The following is a 20,782-nucleotide window of genomic DNA, read 5'->3' on the forward strand; positions in this document are numbered from 1 at the left end:
GAAACTACAGACTCGACGCTTTCGATATATATATCCGTGGTTTACAGGAACCCCCCCGTTCTGAAAGCGCTCAGCCTGTGGCAGACGGGCAGCAGACCGGCGCTAAAGGCAGTGACGTCGGAGTTCGCTTTGCATTATGGTACATGTAGTTGTCAAATGTCAACGCTTCAAAGAGCGCATTTATGTGTTTATGTAAAATTGAGTAGTGTGGGTTTTTATTTATTTATATGTATTTATGTATATTACACACATATACACGCAAATATATGTAGAGAGATTATATATAAAATACAAATCTTACAGAAATGCGAAATTTATACATAGCAAGAATATTTTTAAAGTAAAATTTTCACGAACACAAACCCCATAATCCCCCATTTTTTAAAATTATGTAGACGTCTAGAAAATATTTACCGACATCGCCGCCCGTCACATCAAACTGGTTCCTACATAACTTTTGTTCCTCCACACCACGTAAACGAAAGAAAACGGACGTAGCATGTAAAAATGCCCGTAAGCAACTCTAGTTACTTTTGCCACATATCTCTTTCTGTGTTGATGTGGAATAATTAACTGTCAGGGGATATTAATCTGGACCTCGAAAATGCTGAAACTGCACCGTGATTACAGCAACACGGAGAAAGTTAGCCTAGCCTGACTGTGTGTGGCGTGCATGCGTTGGGTGTAATGTATTTTCTTGGTTTATTGTATTGCTGCTCCGTTTACGTTAGATTCGGTTGATTAGCAAAAAATTTAGAAATAGTACAACTTTCTATTTTGGCCGCTTGAAGTTGTCGTGTGATTGCGAGAGTAACCATGCGTAATGGTGGTATTGTTTTAAAGTGTTTATATTGCCTTTACACGTCATGTGACTGTATGTAGGAATTGCTGCCATTTGAAAACATGTCCTGTCGTTTTAGCTGGCCAAAGATCTCCTTCACCCAACTATTGACAACGAAAGAAAGCAACATAAAAAGAAGAGACTCGTCCAAACCCCCAACTCTTACTTTATGGATGTGAAGTGCCCTGGTACAGTAGATCCAGTCTCTGCATTTTAAAACATATATAGAGGCACACGACAGTTATAATAACTTATCTGAGGCTTGAGGATTCTGAAGGGTTAGCATTATCTCTGCAGGATGCTACAAGATCACCACCATGTTCAGCCATGCACAGACAGTGGTCCTCTGTGTGGGATGCTCCACTGTGTTGTGCCAGCCAAAAGGAGGAAAGGCCAGACTGACCGAAGGTGAAGCCTTTACAATTGGTTAAAGGAAAGAAATGGCATTAACAAAGGCTATCTGATAAACAAACCAGTGTAATTGTGCTCCACAGGTTGTTCTTTCCGGAGAAAGCTACACTAATTGAGCTGGATGCCTTATAAGTTCCCAAATGGCAGGGATTTTTAACTTTATAAAGTGGTTTTAAGTCGCAAAATAAACCTCCACAAATAAAATAATTGTAAATTCAGACATTGTGTTTTTATTGACAAATAACCCAAAATGTGCATCATGACTAGATTTTACCTTCACAGAAAGCATACAAATCAGAGTGAGAGGAGCTGTTATGTGCTGAAGGTTTCTCAACATATAAAAAGACACATTTTTAAATAGAAGACAAAACACAGTATAGAGTTGTGACAGATACGTCAGCACTGAAGCACGTGCTTCACTTGCATATTTGGGCCCCAGGAGAGTCTATAGTACAAAACAGCAGCACCTTTGTGCTTATATTCTGCTCGAGAAAGTGATCACTGTGTTTGACACTGGACTCCAGTTCTTGGACCCTCCTCATCCTGCTCATAAGCCTCTCTGCTGTAGCTGCTGTGCTGTTTCCGCATCTCCACATCCCCCAGCTCCACCTCCTCCATGTCGTCGGTTACCATCAAGTCCTCCCTGGGAGGAAGCAGTCTCTCCAGCTGGAACATCAGGTGCTCTGGGAGCCAGTGTTTTTCTGGGAAATCCACCTGTTCAACAGGAATGCCGTTAGCCGACCTCCTCCACTGGGAAGATTTTAAGGTTAAAATTCAAAAGGCTTACATCGAACTGAATGATGAGTTGTCCTTTCTCATAGGGTTCTTTGTAGAACGGCATGCCCTCATTCTCGACACATTTGATATCACCGTGCTTTATTACTTCACCTGTTGGCGGTGGGGGATGGACATATTAGTGTTGAAAACACTTTATAAATAGAAGTGCAGGAGTCCAGCTGGTGTCATTCAATTACCTGGTTGTGTGCTGATGACCAGGAGTCTGTTGTCTAATGTTTCAACCGTCTTCTTTAAGCCACACAGGGCCTCCACAAGCTTCAGGTTCATCTTCATTATCAAATCATCACCCTGTCTCTGGAAAACAGAATGTTCCTTCTGATCCAGGATAATGATTACATCGCCAGGCTCCAGTCCCGGTTCCTGGTCACCTTCTCCCTGGAATGTGATCTTCTGGCCATCTTTCATGCCTGTATGAGATTTGGTCTATTAGTCTGTGGTTTGAAGCTTTTTTTTTTTTTTTGATAATAAAGATGCAAAAAACACACCTTTGTCAATATGAACTTCCAGGATTTTTTTCTGGCGTTCCACTTTGTTCCCATTGCAGTTTTTGCAGCGGTCCTTGGAGCTGAATTTTTCGCCTTGACCCTGGCAGTCCGAACACATGCTCTGGATCTGCTGGATCATCCCCGGTCCAATCTGCTGCACCCTTATTTGAACCCCTTTACCTTTGCAGGTTGAGCACTTCTCCAAGGCACCTTTCTTACCACCATAGCCTGTAAAAAACAAAAATGCAAGAAATTGTTATTTAATGAATTCAAGACAGAATTTTAATGAGCTGGATACAAACAAATATAAACATACCTTCACATTTTTCACAAATTACATTCTTCTGAAGCCCGAGCCTCCTCGTGGAGCCCTTGTACATCTCCTCCAAGGAAACACTTAGCTGGTGGACAACGTTCTTTCCTACAGAAAAACCAGACACACAACTCAGGTTAGAAAAAAACTCTTTGGGCTGCACAGAACAACCTCTTGCACCAGCAAACATACGTCTTACCTTTTCTCTCTCTCTGCATCCTTCCTCCACCTCCAAAGAACATGTTGAAGATGTCCATCGGAGAAGATCCTCCACCCGATCCTCCCTCTTTGATAGCCTGTTCTCCTCCCTGGTCATACAGGTCCCTTTTCTTTGGATCTGACAGGACCTCATAGGCTTGAGAGATGTGCTTGAACTGTGGAAGAGATTTAATGATAAGACTGTCCTTCCAAGCAATACTAGATAAATTGATTATTTTATTATTATTTCTCTACGGGTGGTAGTATTAGTAAGGATTCAACACAGTAGGTGGGATCTGTCGGTGCACCTAGACACAGAAGCTGTGCCGGGATTGATCCAGAATGTTCCGCCCGTGAAACACTAGCGGGGAGGAGGTTTAATTTTAGATGGGAGGGAACCTCTGTGCGCCGAAGATGGCTGCATTACCCGACCCGTAAAACCTGCAACACCACATGCAGCGGACTCACCTTTTCTCCTTCATTGGGGTTCTTGTCAGGGTGATATTTCAGGGCGAGTTTTCTGTAGGCTTTCTTCAGTTCCTCCGATGTGGCATTGGGTTTGACGCCCAGAATATCGTAGTAGGCCGTTTCGTGAACCATGCTGACAACTGACAACCTAGCCGGGCTAAATAAGAAGACACCATTGTGGCGTTAGCTTGTGGCTAGCAGCCAGTCGCGACGATACCAAGTTGTCTTAAAACAAAGTACAGAATTACCTTACCAAAGATAAAATATTATATCGACTCTACATTAGTTCAAACTGGATTGACACATTATGTTGCTATATTATATTCTTAGAGACAGAAGCACGTGATGGGGAAAAAGCAGCATAAATGTTACCGGCAACACGCCATATTGGCTAATATGATAACATGTATATTTTTTTAAAAAAAAATAGTCTAATACCACGGAATTATTGGGTTATAACTGGATCACTTACCGAACAAAAGGGCCAGCTAACTATCTGTGGCTTAAGCGGAGTTAGACTGAAGCTGTGAGGGAAGATGGCTGGCTTATATAGCGACTCCCTGGGGTAGAACTTTCTGGAGAATTCTGACAAGAGCAGCCGGATGTTTCGTTGGCTGGACGCAAAAAACGGAGCCGGAATGGAAGGAAGGCAGCCAGCCCAGCAATTTTAGAAATAACCTTTGACTTTCTGCGCAGTAGTCCAGAAAGGCCTCAAAAGTAGTGACGATATTTAAATTATCTACATTGTTAGTGCTAAATATATTGCATAAGTATGATTACGTTATAACAGCGTTTGAATTATTAATATATGCATGTAACACGCAGTACTGTAGGTTTTATTTTCTTATGCATATTTTCTAATGTGTGTCTAATGTCTTTGCGGATTAACAAAGAAAAAAACACTGCGGTGCATTGTCCTTAATTGCAGCTTCTATTAATCCTCGATAATAAAAAAAAAAAGACATTTCCTATCAGGCGTTTAATGCCTCTTTATGGAATTATAGGGTATAATTGCACAGTAGTGCAAGAATTAATTCTTTGTGTACAACGTCGGCATACTTTATTCAAATGAATCAACGTGCGCTATCTAGGACAGTGGGAGGAGTGCAGCGGGACGGTTCTAGAGGTTTCTGAGAAGAAACTTAATCACTGCTGCAAGAACATCTCATGCAGCGTCTGTGTGGCAACTGATAATATGGTGTCCAAAAGTGACTGAGATTTTGTCGGTCAAACCACACAACGCAGTTCCAGTACTGAGCTGGCTGGCTTAAATAGTGCTTTTCAGATCTTTTCAGAGGAATCCCGTCGGGTGTTGTTCTGGACTTTGAACTTCCACGTGGATTAGTGGTAAATATCAAACACAGAGTGCTTTGGAATCGAACTTGTCTGAAAATTTTATCATAAAAATGTTTTCAATGGAGTTTTACGGAAGCCCGGAAGGTTCGCGAACGTGGGCTGTGGCGGAAGACTTGTTGCACCACAGAGACAACAAAGGAAATAACGTCTCTTTCTGTTATAGTCATCAAATACTGGAAGGTCAAGTCACCCTAAACTTAGTCCTGGTTGGTCATGACAGCCTTTCAACAGAGGAAGCAGGAAAAAAGAGGACACTAAACCAGCAGAGCCTTACCCGAGGAAAAAAAACAAACCTCCAGTTAGACGTAATATTTTCATTAAATTCAATTTTCTCTAATCTTTAAATGCATTCCTTAAAATAACAAGCAAACGTGTTCATATTAACTACTAAAAAGTAGGAATTTTGTGTTGTGTAACTTCTAGAATGCAAGCAAAGCTGTCTGTATTGCATGCCATTAATGCTCTGGGACCATTCAATGGGCTTAAAGTTACCTTTATTATCTAAAATTAGCTTCCCCTGTTTTCCTATGTATACAGGCATTTACCTCTTTTAAGTCACATGACCACACTAAGACGCTTTGTTGTTGAACGACAAAATAGGACATGGTCAAATATAAAACTTGTGTCTGGGGCTTTTAAACTGTGGGTACCCTGTCACTGTAGATTTTTAATCACCACACAACAGCTGGTGTTTATAGAACTTAATCTGATCATTTTTATTATTCTCATGATATTGTTTCAACTGCCTGACAAACTGTCAGTGGTGCACTAAATGAAAGAGTGACACGTTCCATTCATTTATTAATTTCAAACATTTGTCGCTGTTGAGTGTGGAATGAAGTGACATCAGTGAAAAAACACTTGCAAGTTATGCGTTCAACCATGTAAATGTTCAGTATATCCACAATCTCTAATATCAAATAATAGAGATTGTATCATTAGAATAACAGATATGTGTTACAAATCCAGAAGACAAGAAGCAAAATGTGCCAATACATGTTGGCAGACAGTATTTCTGACATATTGCACAGAAAAGAAAAGAAGCATCATATATTCTGTACTTTTACTCTTGGTCTGTTGAGACTAATAAGATGGTGCTATACTGAATGAACATTCAGGATGTTAAACTCCTGATTTGTTGGTAGATATTTTGGTTTTTAAACATGATAAAACATGACAGGATTAAATAGACAGCAAGTCCCAATAAGGCCCCCGTTAGAATCCCTTTAATTCATATCCTTCACTCTCTGACATATTGCTGCAGTGAATTCTGAGCACTTTGAGTTTCCTCCCAGGTCTTTAGTTCGAACCTTGAAAAACAAAAGACACACGGTAAAACGCCATGAACAGGTATGGAACATGTAACGGTTAAGAGAAATCAACCAAATCGAGTACCTTTTCGTCACGAATGGTGTCAAAGCATGCAGCCTCAATCCTCTTAGCATGGCCGTGCAGGCCCATGTGACGCAGCATCATGACTGCACTGAGCAGCAAGGCCGTCGGGTTGGCTAGATCTTTGCCTGCAATATCTGGTGCAGTTCCATGGACCTGATTTTAATACACAGATCATTATGACTTTGAACATGTTTTCACCTCATTCAGTATGACATGAGAAGTACAGGCTAAACTGATTCAATATCAACACACATACAAAACAGCACACTACTGCTAACTTAACAGTGGAACCTGTTATAAAAGTGTAACACACCGACTCAAATATAGCAACACCATTGGCACCGATATTTCCACTAGGTGTCACTCCGAGACCTCCAATTAGTCCAGCGCACAGATCACTGCAGTGATGAAAAGACATCCATTAGTGTATATGCTTTTCAATATGAAAGTCACAATATAGGGTGACATGTATCATATTCACAATGCAGGTTATTTTACCTCAAAATATCGCCATACAGATTCGGCATCACTAACACGTCAAACTGTGACGGATCCTGAACCATCTGTTAAGCCAAATATGAAAATAATTCAACTGTTAATAAGAAATGACAAATAATGGTTTCATTTTATTCCAGCTCTAATGGGACTTACATTAAGGCAAACGGTATCCAGGTACATCTCAGTGAATTTTACATCTTTGTGCTTTTCTGCAGCCTCTCTGCATTTTCGCAGGAAGAGCCCATCTGACATCCGCCTTGGGAAACACAAAATGATTCACCTGTAGTTAGAAAATTACTGAAAATGTCAAATTATGTAAACATAAACGTAAAGAATAGAGCTTACATGATATTAGCCTTATGCACAGCTGTGACACTGCCCCTCTGGTTGTTTCGGGCATATTCAAAAGCATATTCAGCAATGCGCTGGCTGGCATCTTCTGTGATGAGCTTAATACTCTGTACAACTCCATCAACAATCTGGAAATATGCAGGACATTTATAGGAGATAGTTGAGTTCTTTTAAAGCAAAATGTTTATAGTACTTAAAGTAAACAACAAAAGCTTATGGAACAAGTATGCTACTGGCAGGTAATTAACAAAATGAATAATTGACACAACTAATGTGTTTTACCACATGTTCTATGCCACTGTATTCTCCCTCTGTGTTCTCCCTGATAGTGACCAGGTTCACATCAGCGTATGGGGTCTTGTAGCCTTCAATAGATACACAGGGGCGCACATTGGCATAGAGGTCAAAGGTTTTCCTCAGCAGCAGGTTCATAGATGGATGACCGGCAGCTATGGGTGTCTTCAATGGACCTGCAGAGTTACAAGTTTTTCCAACACAATTAAAGATTTAATACTTTAAATGGCTGGGTTTCAAACCATGTTGCATTTGTAAGCACCAATCGTTTTAACCACACAAAGAATACTAATACTTTATTTGTTGTGTGCTTTCTTCTGTCTTTGAGCGGCCTGTGTCTACAAAACTAGAATAATTGCATTCAACATAGTTTACCTTTGAGACCAATTTTGTTCCTGTCCATTGACTCTTTGCAATCAGGAGGAATTATCCACTTTCCTCCCGGCCCTTGGATTGCTGTAACATTTCTCTCCTCCCACTGAATAGGAGCCTAAAAAGTACCACAAAGCCAGCACCCAGGTGCATCACTGTCACTGTATCACAAGAGTAATACAGAAAGACTGCTACGTAGAAAACAATGGTTGCGTTTTTTGTGCATTTGTTTTTCTCTGGCAAGTACGTACTTCAGCAGCTTCAAATATTTTCATAACTGCAGTGGAGATCTCTGGACCAATTCCATCCCCAGGGATTAAAGTAACAGTGTGGATCTGCAGAGCACAAGAAATACAGGTAGCATGGTGGCAGAGTTCTGAAACAGATTAATTACTGTAATCACTACTATTATTACTTAATATACATACTGCACGTTTGGATCCCCTAAATTGGGGAGTCTCTTTCCTCAAAGCCCCAATTGCCCATGATACCTGGAAATGAAATGCAATAGTTCATATATGCACAGCATTAATGCAGAGGCATAAAATGAATAACACATCTCTAATGCATATTTGTCATGAAGGCCATTATTATTCATTAGACTTGTAGATTTGTATTTACTTGCATTATAACCACAGCTCATTTGGCTGAGCTTGTAATAGATTGTGTTTTACAACAGACAGCTGAGCTAATAAAATGGTTACCAGAATGACAACAGTCTTTGGCTACAGCAGTAAACCTGTCAGAACTTTAGGGACAGTAAAACCCGTTAGCTTAGGTGATCTGCATCACCGTGAGGACGAATAGAAAAATAAAGGCTCATTCCATATTGGAATTATGTATGTACTGACTTATAGTATTAGCTTTGGTAAAGATAGCATATGCTTACTTCCAGTTTCGTGACTTTATCCTTGTCCCTGACAAACCCTGTTGTCTCAAATCCTTGTCCTCCACAACTAATTGGCTAAACTTACACGCTATTAATCCGACGGTCTAAGATGAATACCTGCGCATTTCTGTAATATATTCCAAGATACTTATCACCTTGCGGCTCATTTGAGGTTGCCATAGTAACTATGGGAAATGGCTAATACGTCAACGCCTAGCTAGGGATTTAGCAAAGTGGGAGCTCTCCCTGTTACACATACAGTCTTTCACGCAGGTTTTTCTTTCACCTTAGTCAGCAAATGGCTAGAATTGTTAACTATGAGGCTTAGAACAACAATTATATTCATCGTATACATACCGCTGACCTCCATGCCTTCCCTGCCATGCTAGCCAAACCAAGGTCGATGCAGCAGCTGCACTGTGCGAGAGCAGCGCGTGTCAAGGTAACGTAAGGACTAGCGGATTTCCTCTTCGCAATCTTTCAAAATAAACCTCTAACAGTTAATTAAAACGTCAGATAGCACCAACGCTCATTGTGGCTCTAGTTGTTTTGCAGTAATAATGATGAAATACTCACTCTTTAATTTTATGAACATATTTGATCAAAGTTACAAGTATTAAATGTAAAGAGAGATTATATCTGCTCTTATTCTGAAATCTATATGGTTAAGAGTAATTGTCGTTTGTCTCCAATAATTAAAGACCATAAATACAAGTACTGTAATGAAAAGTTTTCACAGAAAAATTAACGAGAGTCAAACGCTGTTAAACATTTATTTCTTGTCATATTTGTATTTACTTAATGTAAATATGTATACAAACGTGTTGTGTTTAGATGATGTAGGCCCACTGTAATTGCAAATTGCTCTTAAATCAACGCAGAATTCCTCTATGTCAAGTCCTTTGGCAAGCCTAGACCTGTATTTAAACAAAATATTTAGATTCAGGTTTTGTAGCACAATTTCCAGCAAGTGGAGCCAATGCACTGCTTTCTCGGTGGAAGCCACAACACAAGCACACCTTACACATCCTTGCATGCCATCTATTCTAGTGTGGGTCTCTAAAATTATAAATTACATTTCAAAGCATTTACAAAAAAGATGATTATACACATAGTAAACTTCATGGTATAAAACAAGTGTAAAACAGCTGAAGCCGTCACATTATTCAGCTGACATTGCATACAGCTTGGGATCTATTTCCCAAAACAATCCAGCAATGCAAAGGAAAGAATATCTCCTTAGCATAGAAACATATAGAAAATTTAAGCAGCATCACTCGGCATAAATATACGGATCAAAACATGGTACAAAATGCACGCGGTTCAAGTTAAGACATCTTTCAGTCAAATGGAGGGCTTTCAGGATTAATAAAGGGTTGCAAACCACACGGATGTATTTTCAGCTACATATATGCATAGGATGCCATACGCTTCACAAATGCCTCACGTTCCAACACAACGTAGCAACAACACTCATCAAAAGCATTTGGATCTAGCTTGATTTAAAAAGAAAATAGCGTTCATTATCCACGATTTTATCAAACAACAATGCTAAATGTTGCACATTGACTCATCGACAACATTCCAGCTCAGATGGCGAACTGTTTGGGCTGCTTCTTTAAGCTCATTGACCTCTCGGTTTGGGAGATGATGTGAGTGGCTCTGTTGTTGAGAAGTCTGCATTCATGGAGAACATCTGAAAAAAACAGAGGAGTCAGCCGCACTGTACAAAACTCCGGTTAATGAACAACAATGACTGTCAGCAGAACGCCAGCCCCGTAAAAAGTCTTACCATTAAACTGTTTGTAGGCTTCTTCGATAATGGCATTGTTTGACCTCTTTATTTCCCAGTAACTGTCCTCCACCCAGGGTTTACAATCAGAATGTTCTACAAGTTGTCCGTTCTTGTAAACACTGGCTAGACACACACACACACACAAAAGAAATAGGTCAGTATTCTACGTTCAAGGAGATGCGAGACTTAACAAAGTGAACACATTTGGATGAGCGGATTTTAAAACACTGCCAGTCACGACACCTTTGATGGTATCGTCGATGTCTTTGCATAACTGGTACAAATCGCTCCCGCGTCCCACGACTCTTTCACCTGCCAATTTACAGAGATCAAATCAACGACTACGAAATCCACAACAGAATACGACGCAAGCTCATCTATCGCAGGAGAAAATGTGCTCACCGTCCAGCACCTTGATATAAGGGAACATTTCAAGAATTATGGCTCTGTACGAAGCGTTCCTGCACACTGGCACAAGAAAAACTGATGTGAGTTCACTTACAGAGAATTCTCACTGACTTCAAACTGAGTTACCTGGATTAGTGTAGTTGTAGGTGTTGTCTTTGAAACGTAGGTTTTCCAGCTTTTTCAATGACTGAAGGCAGTGAACATTCTCAATGCTGGAAAAAAAAAAAGAGAGAGGGGAAAAAAGTCAGAGGATAACTGTTTTAATTGCTGTTCCGGTCCGCGCTTTAATCACCTGGAAATGATGTTGCCAGCCACGTTTAAATTCTGCAAACTCTCGCAGCTGCGCAAGGGCTCTGGGTGTGCAAAATGAAAAGACATGTATGAACAATCCCGACGGATGGAGTCTCGTCTGAAGGTGCAATGAAATCCCACCTAAACTGGAAATTTTGTTGGCAGACAAGTTGAGCACAGAAAGATGCCGGAGAGACGACAGAGCAGCTAAATTGGTGACATTATTCCCAGCCAGGTCCAGTCTCTCCAGGTTCATACATTCCCCGATGCAGCCGAGGTCATGTATCCCTGAGAGAGGTGCGATTAATTATTCCACACAAAACAACGGCATGTCTGTGAACTCTTACCGAGGCCTCGCAATTTCAGGAACAGTATCGACTCCAAGTCAAATTCCCCAGTTCGCGATTTGAGTAGCGAGGAGGTTATCTTGTCACAGTCAGCGTCTGAAAGAGACAGTGAAATAAAGCCAGGGCAAAGTGGAGCAGCTTTTCTGAGCTTCTGAAGCAAATCTGAGCTCATTAAATATGAGTCAGCCCCATAAAAACACAAAACGCCCCAAGCACTGTCAGTTCTGTTTGTAGAACTAATCCAATAACCTGCGCAATGGCCTATGCAATTTCATAAACCTCACATCTGGGAACATGCTGGGCATCTCATCACTTTATTCCTGGGGAAAATAATAAAATCCTATTGAGTTCTGTGTTGTGAGTACATTCACGTTTAAGCAGCATGAATAAAAGAAAACAGAAAGTTATTTTGGGTCCTGGGGCAGAATTTGTCCTTATCCAGTAGTGATTTAAATAAGAACACTTAAATCAATGATGCTGCGACCTATTTTTTTTTTTTTAAATCCCGCTTCAGCCCGTTATATTTTTAGACCATTACACCACCCAACATAATTAATACCCTTGAAATGCAAATGATGCTAAGGGTGAGAGACAGGGCAGAGCCAGTGCAGCAGCGTTAAAGAACATGAGCAAACACTGGAGGAGGGAGCCACAAAACAAACAGCCTCCTGCACATGTTGACACTTGCAGAAATTAATGAAGACGCTTGGCTTAGCTTTGCATCTATAACAGCTAATGGAAGTGGCTTAATAGATATCTAAGTAAAGATGCCCGCCCACAGCAGCTGCATGATTCCATGCAAGTGATTTACTGCCCACGAAAGTGCTTGTAGTGATTGTGAATTACCAAAAACATATTGCACCCCCCACCCCGCTAATGATGACAGGTTTCAGTCCGGCAACCCCCGCTAGCTAGCGCACGCCGCTAGTTGCTAGCATGATCGCCGCAGCAACAAGCTCTACTCGCCACAACTTACCCTGGTCTTTATCCCGCTTGCTGTCCATCGTGGGCAGCTTTTCCGCCTATAATGTATCTATTGCGGTGAAAAGCGACTACTTTGGTCAGGAGAAGTGGATTCTAATGTTAGAGAACCGTGGAATTTGCATGTGTCCTGGGGTGCTGTCAGGACGCGCTAACCGTGCTGTTGCGCCGCATTAGCTGGCAGGTGGATGAGACGGACTTAAGTCCAGTGTTTAGCACAAGGAGGGGGGATGCAGGGAGTTAGAGGACGTTAGAGGCTGGGAAAAGTGGGAACTGTTGACATCTTTCCTAATTTGCTGCTTGATACAATAGGTTGAATTTCAGTTTCAGGTTTTGCTGCAGTGACCAGTAGATTGTCCCTTTTTTAACTGACCATCGTGTAATACATTTATGGGACTGCAGGGTGTTATCTATTTCTCCAGATATTAAACTGAAATAGGAGTTAGTTTAATGAAGCACGGAGACAGCAGGCGTGGAAATCGTTGCATAATCCCACACCCCACGATTTACGCACGGACAACGGTGCCGGTTTCAGTAAAAAGAAGCCCGGTTAGTCCAAGCAGCATCTTCCCTGTCTGCACGCTGTGCCTCCCATTTATTTATTTATTTATCTATTTATTTATTTATTTATCCATCTCGGCTCTTGACTGGCTTATCCCGGCACAGGTGGAGCGCAGTCTTTACGCAGCGTAAAGGGAACCGGGTCATTCCGTTCTTTCCCCGGAGGGCACCTATCAGTACAGAACGCTTTAATTTTGATCCTTTTCATTAGGTGCTGTGTTAAAGTTTGCGCTTCCCCGATCGTCTTGCAGCCATGGCGGGCACCTCCAGCGTGGAGAGAAACAAGCCCTTCTGAGAGTTCCGCTGCGTCGTCGCCCTCTGGCATCATGTCTGCGCGGAGCTCATAGATGCCTTTCCCTGAGGAATCCAGGCTCAGCGTCGTGCGTCTACGCAGCCAAGGCTTTTCTGGGAAAAGATGGGTAATAAACAAACAATCTTTACGGATGAACAACTCGATGCCTACCAGGTGAGCTTGCGTGGCGTTGTCTGCACCCTGCGTGTTAGAGATTATTGTCAGCATCTAGTTTAGTTGAAATGAGTTTAGGATGAATCATTTGGGCTTCAGGTTGGGTAAAAACTGCAGTGTAATACGTGTCAAAATTGATTTAAAATGTCTGCACTGAGAGGAGAAAATGCCTTAAATTTCACTCTAAATTGGAAGATCTGTAGTGAAGTGCACCATGATTGAAGAAGGTCTGACTTTATTGTCTTGTTTTTGCCTAAAGAATCCCACAGTGTTTCCAGGCAGAGGCAGGTTTTTAATAATTAAAGCCATGCAACTGTGATAAGCTGTGAAACTCTACTCTCAGAAGGACTTCTCAAGATCCACTTCTTCCTAACACCCCCCTCCCCCCCACACACACACACTAAAGCAGCAACATGCTCGTACTTTTAACACATTTTTAAAACACTTTCAGTGGTTTAAGCTTGACTCAGAACAGGGCCAAGGCCAAACCAATAGAAATACCATCAGAAAAATCAACAGTCATCTTATGACACTGTATAATCACACTGAGGTGTTACAGTGCAACATACAGGCAAGCGAGTGCAGGCCTGTTGGATGCTGCGTGCGCCAACACGCGCCTGTTTGACACGGGTAGATCATGTTCCCCGCCACGTCGCCTCTGTTGCACGGCGGCAGGTTACAACCGTCACGCACGCAGCTTTTCATTTTCATTTAGAAGAGCAGACGCCTCTGGAATCGACAGCAGAACTCTGCTTCAGGCCTTTGTCAGAGATGCAAATGTTCCGCATGACGCTTGTATCAGAAAAGGCACCAAGTGTTTGACGTGTAGTTGTCTCTCGTTGCAGGACTGCACGTTTTTCACTCGTAAAGAAATACTGCGGTAAGATTATTGTTATCGTATTAAACCATTTCCCTGCCCCTCCCCATTGCTCTGCTGGTTTACAACAATGGATCTGAAGCCACAGTGGATCCTATTTTAGCTTTAGACTTCATTTTATTGATAAGATGGTCATAGAAGAAACAGCCTGTATCATAGCAACCAGTGCAGGCAGGTGTAATTACATCTACCAGGGGCCACGTTAGTGGTTGTTACATCATCTCAGTAAAACCGTCGGTCTTCTCTACATTTTGTTAAGCGTAGCCTTTAAAAGCCGTGTCGACCTTTTGTCCGCGGGGTTGTTTTCAGCGCCTCTCTGGAACGTGTCACATTTCTGCCTCCTCCTGCAGCGTAACCTCAGCTGTGCAAGCTCGATTCACCAGCATCAGTTCTCATTCTGTCACTCACATTGAGAAAACTGGGGCTGTAGTAAGGTTTGTCTCATGATGCCCAGGCTTCAGTGAAGCTCATTCCCCTTCATGGCTTGATGTTAACAATACTAGTGGCAGTACTTTCGTTTGTGATACCTTGTGAGGCTGCAGAAGGGTTCAGCCACTGCTGACCGAGCTGATCATCATGACCAGATAAGCCTCTGCAATTATATTCCTGCTCGAGTGCAACGGTAAATTCTAGGAGGGGGCGAGCAACTAACTGCACCACCAGAAATGGGGCTAGAAGATCCATCCACATGCCACTGTTTTTTATTTAGAATTAAATTAGAAATTGATCAAAAGGGGTTTTCGTGAAGTGTTTGAGTAAACAGTAGAATACGTATTGTTGTCTTTATTTTCTAGGTTACATGGCAGATACCACGAGTTAGCGCCACATCTCGTACCGATGGACTACACCAGCGATCCCGACTGCAAACTGCCTTTAGCCTTAATCGTCAACATGCCAGAACTGAAGGTAAAAGTTCTTTGGTTAAACCTGCACCTGCTCTTTTGTCCACTGAGGAAGAGTGTTCCGCTCCGCCTCCACTGCTCGTGGGGGCCGACAGCTAATCGATGCACATTCTCGTTCAGAAGATGGGATTGATTTTTAGCCCCTGCGGTCATCAGCGATCTGACACCACAATCTGTCAACTCATGTAATTCAATGTGCCATCAAATCATCTTTCTGCCCTCACTGCAGCAGGTCCTATTTTTACCACTTGAGAGGAACATACAGAAATGTTAGATAGCGATGTCGGCATTGAGCTCCACACATTTTGCAGATTTCTTTGCTGTCTACTGAGCGTTGAGCTCACAGACTCACCGACGTTTCCTTCCCCCCAATATAAACGTGATCTGAAATCAGTGAGGGAAACATGGCGAGCACTAAAACATCCTAGAGTAGATTCCTGACCACTGATTCTATGGCTAGCATGCTAGCATGAGCTGATTTTGTCTCGCGTGTGCTACGATTGCCTGTGTTGACCGTGTTTAGGCTGCTTCTTGCCAAATGGCTACTGTGAACCAGGTCCGTCAACTGTTACTGTCCCTGCAGCTAATTAGCATGTAAAATGTTAATGATTGCAGGAAAGCTTAAATGTACACTCGTGCATATTTGAATCTGTAGGAAAATCCATTCCGCAACAGAATCGTGGAGGCCTTCTCTGAAGACGGGATGGGGAATCTCAGCTTCAATGAATTTGTGGACATGTTTTCAGTCCTCAGTGAGACAGCTCCCAGAGAACTCAAGGCCATATACGCCTTCAAAATATATGGTAATAACACGTGTGAGAGTAATTAGTGGTTTATCTCCCCAAAAGCGGTACAATGAAATCCATGTTTACAGATTTCAATGTGGATAATTTCCTCTGCAAAGAAGACCTGGAAAAGACACTGAATAAGCTGACAAAGGAGGAGCTGACCCCTGAGGAGGTGGACTTGGTGTGTGAGAAAACCATCGAGGAGGCAGATTTAGACGGGGACAACAAACTCTCCTTTGCCGACTTTGAAAATATGATTTCAAGAGCTCCTGACTTTTTAAGGTAATGAACCGCTACCACAATCCTCTATATCCTCTTGCAGCCTCATCTCCTGAGTTATCTCCTCTGGTGTCATTCTAGTACCTTCCATATACGAATCTGAGCAGGCTCCATCCGTGGGCGGTGCGCTGGAGCCTCAGGATCGGCCGCAGCACAGCGGCCGTCTCCCATCATCAGTTCTCTGCAGCCACAGTGACGTCTGTTCATTTTCAGAGCCAAACACTGCTGACTTTTCTATTTCACCACCTCCAAAAGGGCTCGACCTCGATAGGTCTCTTATCGGGAGAAAAGGGCGTCCAGCGGTTCAACAAAATGAGCCAGACTCTGCGCTCACCATGGCTGGAAGCACACATGGTACCAGCAGCAACGCGTTTGTGACGTAATCAAATGGGAGGCACAGTTTTGGCATTAAGGGCACGCAGATATTTGACATAAGATATGCAATTTTTGTATATGTTGCAGCTTTTTTTTTGGTCGTCGCAGTTTTGCTTTGCCTGTGAAACTAGAACATGATGACAATCGCATGTTACTGTTCTCCAGCTGAACGAAGGGCTCCGACATCTGAACTTACTATGGTAGCTTTCAGCACGGCTGTCATCACGTATCTTTGGATATCCATCTATTTTAAATAAATGTTTTTCTGTGCGCGTGTTCCCAAAGACCCTTTTCTGCTCCCCCTGAAGCACAGGAGAGCTCGGTGGTTGTTAAGACCAGTGAGAAACCGTCGGTTCCTTTAGGCTGCCATGGCGATAACGATATTTCAACAATAAACTAGCCGGTTCACCTCTGCCCGTCCAGCCGTGTGATGGGGGAGCGTGCACTATAAAGATCAAGAAACCAGGGCGCCTCTGCATCACACCAACTGAAATACCTCATTAGGCAGGATGTGATCGTTCTGAAAGAGCTGCCTCAGCGTTCACGTCTGCAGCTACATCCTGCACATGCTTCATCTCGGCGGCAGCAGAACTGCACTCCTTTAGCAGGTGTATCAGGCCACCGGTGCGGACCGTTGGAGTTTAATTCACGAGATAAACGTGCACAGTCGTGCTTCCGCATGCACGAGTGTGCAAATAAGTGTGATCGGCGAGTGCCAGGCTCAGGACGACTGATAAAAGGGAAATCTGTATTTATGACATATTGCCCAAACAGATCAAAAGTGTGAAGTCATAGTTGTATCTTGGGTGTTGTCTCTTTAGACAGAAAGTCTTGCTTGTTTACAGTTTGAGCCGGGTAACCCATGGTAACTGCCCTTTTCATCTGGGAAAACATTTAAATATATTAATTTAGTTGCATTTGATTATTGAATAAATGTGCAGCATGTTGATACCGAATCAAAAAAGATTAATTTTCCATGTCATCTATGTAGCACGTCTCTTTATTGTGCACATGTTTTACTTAACCCCCCTAAAAACAACACACACGATAATAGATTAGATTGAAACATATGTATAAAGCAGGTGTCCATAGTGTCAGAGTGGAGTGAATGCTGAAGCTCTTCATCACTTCCTCTTCACCTCAGGAAACGGCCATTTCCATTTATCATTCTGCAGGAGGAACAAAACCAGAGCTCATTAAACAAACGCACTAAGAACTGTGCACATGCAGTTGCTCGTTTAAATCGCGCTAACCTTTAACCCCCAGGACGCCTGCTTCTGTCTGGTTCTGAGGTCCTCCACGGACTCGTAAGTGTTCCTGCCAGTGATGAGCTCACTGGGAACTTCTGTGTACACCGCATCCTCCTGCCCCTGCAGTCGTGTCTCACATAGTCTTGGACTTCCCGCCAGGTGGTAGACAGCGGCGTTGCTTGCCTCTTCCAGGCTGAACCCGCTGCTGCTCGCGCTACAGACAGCCGCCGTGCTCTGTCTGTCGGACCTGGGTGAATGTCTTGGTGGTGTGTGTGAGGGAGCGCTCAGGCGGTGCGACTGTTCTCTGTCCCAACTGCTGTCCAGAAGAGGCAGAGATCTGCTCCTGCCGTCCATCCCCAGCTCAGTGTAAATGGACGCCGGCGGTAAGAGAGGGCTGAGCCTCCGGATGTTCTGATGCTGAGTTCTGGATGGGTCGGACGTCCCCTGATGCTGTCCAGTTGGACTGTCCTGAGAGGGATGTAACCTCTGCCTTTCCCTGGATGACTGGTTGCTGAGCTGCGCATATAGAAGCCTATCCTGGTCGTTCAGGAAGCTGCTGTCGATCTGCCGGCTCCTGCGAGGCACGGGTGGTGCTTCCTGTATAAGACAACAAGCCATTTATATAGGATGCTCCTTTAGCATAAGCTAGAAACATCTGGATTCGTCCACCCAGGATAAAAGAATTCCCTGCGTTTTATCCAGGTTACTCACCGTCGGTGCCCTGTTGCTCTTTGGCAGTCGTGTAGGCAGCGGCTCTGAGGCCGAGTTCTGCTGGTACTGCACGTTCTGCACGTTCCTCACAGCTCTGGCCGTGACCAAAGGTTTTTCTTTGACCTGGATGATGTCGTACAGCTCTTCACTCGACATCTACAAGGGCAAAGCAGGAATTATACCTCCGTTTTCCCCGAGTCTCCCTAAAGAAAGCCAACTAAGGTTTGTGTCTCACCTCAGTGCACGAGGATGTCAGATGCTCCCCGAATGGCTCGATGGGCGTCGTCCTGTAGTATTCAATTAGTTCTGACAGCGTGCCGTGACCAGTAGAGTCACCACAGACCAGAAACTGTCCTGATTGACTTTGGTTGATCACGAAATGTCGACATCGATCCCTGCCTCTGCATCAAGAAGAAAAACGTAATGTTGTCTTTGTTGGTAGCCATGAAATGAGCCTTAAAACCTGAAGCATCCCTTAATTATCATAAGACAGATTCTACAGGTTGTGTGTTGTATTATTAATCTCAGAAAAGGGAGAAAAAACCAACAATTACTCACTTATAAGACAGAATATAAGCGATGGCTTTATCACTGAGACGGATCAGGAAGCAGCCCAGCTCCTTCTCGCGGAGTATTTCTTCAGCATCCCTTTAGAAATGTCACAAACACCATTAAGTTTGTGTAAAAATGCTCTGACCTCAGCGCTGACCACCAACAGACACTCACTTTCTTGTGATAAAACCCAGGAACCACTTGGGGAAGAAGCCATCGTCGACGATCAGCGGCAGCTGAGTGTCAATAAACCACCTTGTCGTCAGCTCCCGGAGTTTTCCTTCGCTCCCTTCAGCTTGAGACTCCATCAGCGCTTCTCTTTGTTCCATCTTCTTCTGGCCCTGTGAGTCAAAGAGCCAATGAAAACAGCCGGCGGTCATTTCCCACCCTAAACGGCAGCGAGGCGGTTTCAAAAGTCTCATTTGCTTATTTTCCAGGAGGTGTCAGCCAGAGGCTAAAAGTATCTCAGTGCTCTCATTGTTATAGATTTAGAACACAGCTGCAATGGAAGATACTTTCCACAGATTAAACACATCAATAATCAGCTATTTATTCATCTTATTTGCATTTTGACAGAATGTTCGGCCGCTGGTTTTATTTTTGGTGGCCTCCTCTGCTACACTTCCACATTTTTCACAGCTCAGCTTCTTAAATGAAGCATAAAATCAGAGAAGAAACGAGAGGTAAAATGAGTGAAAACACACCACACCTTGAAGCAGAAGTTCAGGCAGCTCCTGAGGTAGCAGCCGGGTTTGGGATGGACCTTTGACAGTGACCCCGAAAAGCAGGCGGGCTTCTCACACCTGGGCTTCTGCTTTCTGATCCCACCACAGCAACTCCTCTCAAAGCCTAGACCGTAATAAAATGTAACTTCACGTATCATCTAAAGCTTGGACGCCACCAGGACGAGCTTCTGAGTCGACGTACGTACCTTTCCTTGAGGCTGCCAACGTGCAGTCTGACCCTCGTGTCATCTCAAACACTCTCTCGACGTCTCATCAGACAACAACTGAGGGAGTGTGAGTTGCCCCAGGAGATATAGACACATGACATTTACCTTCCCCAGAGGGTTTCTTTTTAAAATTTTTCCATTGACTTGGAAAGCAGAGGTGCACAGGGTAACTGCTCACATGTGGTTACAGCTCGTTCGCTCGTTCGACGACAAGGGCTTCCTGGAGAGAAACGGAAAGTAAGACTTACAGAAAGTGCGGTGGATGCGTATGCAGGAGGGGAGGCTGCACCCACAGGCTGTCTGATTACTGTAGTAATGGGAGATGGGTTACGTCACTGTGTGTCTTCTCACACTGTGTTTGCTCATGGTGGCACGGGTGTGATGGGACAAAAATATTTTGGAACATTTTCGAAGCTGTAAACAAGCCTTAAATGAAATAGGATATTTCCCTGCTGTGTTTACGTTGGCTAACTCATCCTCCCCATGGCCGAGCCCATGAGAGTGAATCACCATTTTCTTTGTCAGTGAATAGTAGGAACTTTCTGTGGGGGAGATAGATATGTCTGCCTTGAAACAAT

The 20,782-nt window shown here is 43.3% G+C and overlaps 6 protein-coding genes across 8 annotated transcripts; 2 read left to right on the forward strand and 4 right to left on the reverse strand.

The window, feature by feature from the left end:
• Nucleotides 1-373: 373 nt before the first annotated feature.
• On the forward strand, nucleotides 374-1,469 carry rps27l (ribosomal protein S27 like). Its single transcript, XM_011607375.2, has 4 exons — nucleotides 374-513; nucleotides 921-1,029; nucleotides 1,139-1,249; nucleotides 1,336-1,469. Exons 1-4 carry the CDS (start codon nucleotides 508-510, stop codon nucleotides 1,362-1,364), a joined length of 255 nt encoding a protein of 84 aa, XP_011605677.1. The 5' UTR covers nucleotides 374-507; the 3' UTR covers nucleotides 1,365-1,469.
• Nucleotides 1,463-4,128, reverse strand: dnaja (DnaJ heat shock protein family (Hsp40) member A). The gene is made up of 8 exons (XM_003967442.3): nucleotides 3,987-4,128; nucleotides 3,515-3,671; nucleotides 3,048-3,222; nucleotides 2,852-2,956; nucleotides 2,536-2,763; nucleotides 2,227-2,457; nucleotides 2,040-2,140; nucleotides 1,463-1,966 (listed from the first exon to the last, which is right to left on the reverse strand). Exons 2-8 carry the CDS (start codon nucleotides 3,644-3,646, stop codon nucleotides 1,751-1,753), a joined length of 1,188 nt encoding a protein of 395 aa, XP_003967491.1. The 5' UTR covers nucleotides 3,647-3,671; nucleotides 3,987-4,128; the 3' UTR covers nucleotides 1,463-1,750.
• A 1,526-nt stretch (nucleotides 4,129-5,654) lies between these two features.
• idh3a (isocitrate dehydrogenase (NAD(+)) 3 catalytic subunit alpha) lies at nucleotides 5,655-9,132 on the reverse strand. Its single transcript, XM_003967558.3, has 11 exons — nucleotides 9,027-9,132; nucleotides 8,209-8,271; nucleotides 8,032-8,115; nucleotides 7,784-7,898; nucleotides 7,397-7,584; nucleotides 7,109-7,242; nucleotides 6,917-7,019; nucleotides 6,764-6,828; nucleotides 6,579-6,663; nucleotides 6,266-6,418; nucleotides 5,655-6,180 (listed from the first exon to the last, which is right to left on the reverse strand). The coding sequence occupies exons 1-11, from the start codon at nucleotides 9,051-9,053 to the stop codon at nucleotides 6,097-6,099; spliced, it is 1,101 nt and encodes a 366-aa protein (XP_003967607.1). The 5' UTR covers nucleotides 9,054-9,132; the 3' UTR covers nucleotides 5,655-6,096.
• A 296-nt stretch (nucleotides 9,133-9,428) lies between these two features.
• Nucleotides 9,429-12,689, reverse strand: lrrc61 (leucine rich repeat containing 61). Its single transcript, XM_003967443.3, has 9 exons — nucleotides 12,487-12,689; nucleotides 11,511-11,606; nucleotides 11,305-11,451; nucleotides 11,165-11,225; nucleotides 10,999-11,084; nucleotides 10,867-10,932; nucleotides 10,708-10,776; nucleotides 10,462-10,587; nucleotides 9,429-10,365 (listed from the first exon to the last, which is right to left on the reverse strand). The coding sequence occupies exons 1-9, from the start codon at nucleotides 12,512-12,514 to the stop codon at nucleotides 10,259-10,261; spliced, it is 786 nt and encodes a 261-aa protein (XP_003967492.1). The 5' UTR covers nucleotides 12,515-12,689; the 3' UTR covers nucleotides 9,429-10,258.
• Nucleotides 12,690-12,836: 147 nt separating this feature from the next.
• On the forward strand, nucleotides 12,837-17,009 carry cib2 (calcium and integrin binding family member 2). Of its 3 annotated transcripts, none has more exons than XM_003967444.3 (6): nucleotides 12,837-13,518; nucleotides 14,364-14,398; nucleotides 15,190-15,301; nucleotides 15,953-16,100; nucleotides 16,172-16,367; nucleotides 16,446-17,009. In XM_003967444.3, the coding sequence occupies exons 1-6, from the start codon at nucleotides 13,468-13,470 to the stop codon at nucleotides 16,465-16,467; spliced, it is 564 nt and encodes a 187-aa protein (XP_003967493.2). In that variant the 5' UTR covers nucleotides 12,837-13,467; the 3' UTR covers nucleotides 16,468-17,009. The 3 variants fall into 3 exon arrangements, with proteins under 3 accessions (XP_003967493.2, XP_029697045.1, XP_011605679.2); XM_029841185.1 differs by lacking the exon at nucleotides 14,364-14,398 and having other exon boundaries at nucleotides 12,837-13,040; nucleotides 13,264-13,518; XM_011607377.2 differs by lacking the exon at nucleotides 14,364-14,398.
• A 709-nt stretch (nucleotides 17,010-17,718) lies between these two features.
• Nucleotides 17,719-20,442, reverse strand: LOC105416925 (SH2 domain-containing protein 7). The gene is made up of 8 exons (XM_011607378.2): nucleotides 20,184-20,442; nucleotides 19,962-20,101; nucleotides 19,427-19,593; nucleotides 19,259-19,348; nucleotides 18,936-19,101; nucleotides 18,701-18,856; nucleotides 17,993-18,586; nucleotides 17,719-17,908 (listed from the first exon to the last, which is right to left on the reverse strand). Exons 1-8 carry the CDS (start codon nucleotides 20,224-20,226, stop codon nucleotides 17,864-17,866), a joined length of 1,401 nt encoding a protein of 466 aa, XP_011605680.1. The 5' UTR covers nucleotides 20,227-20,442; the 3' UTR covers nucleotides 17,719-17,863.
• Between the last annotated feature and the right edge of the window lie 340 nt (nucleotides 20,443-20,782).

Source organism: Takifugu rubripes, chromosome 9 (genome assembly GCF_901000725.2).
Source record: "Takifugu rubripes chromosome 9, fTakRub1.2, whole genome shotgun sequence".
Lineage (NCBI taxonomy): Eukaryota > Metazoa > Chordata > Actinopteri > Tetraodontiformes > Tetraodontidae > Takifugu > Takifugu rubripes.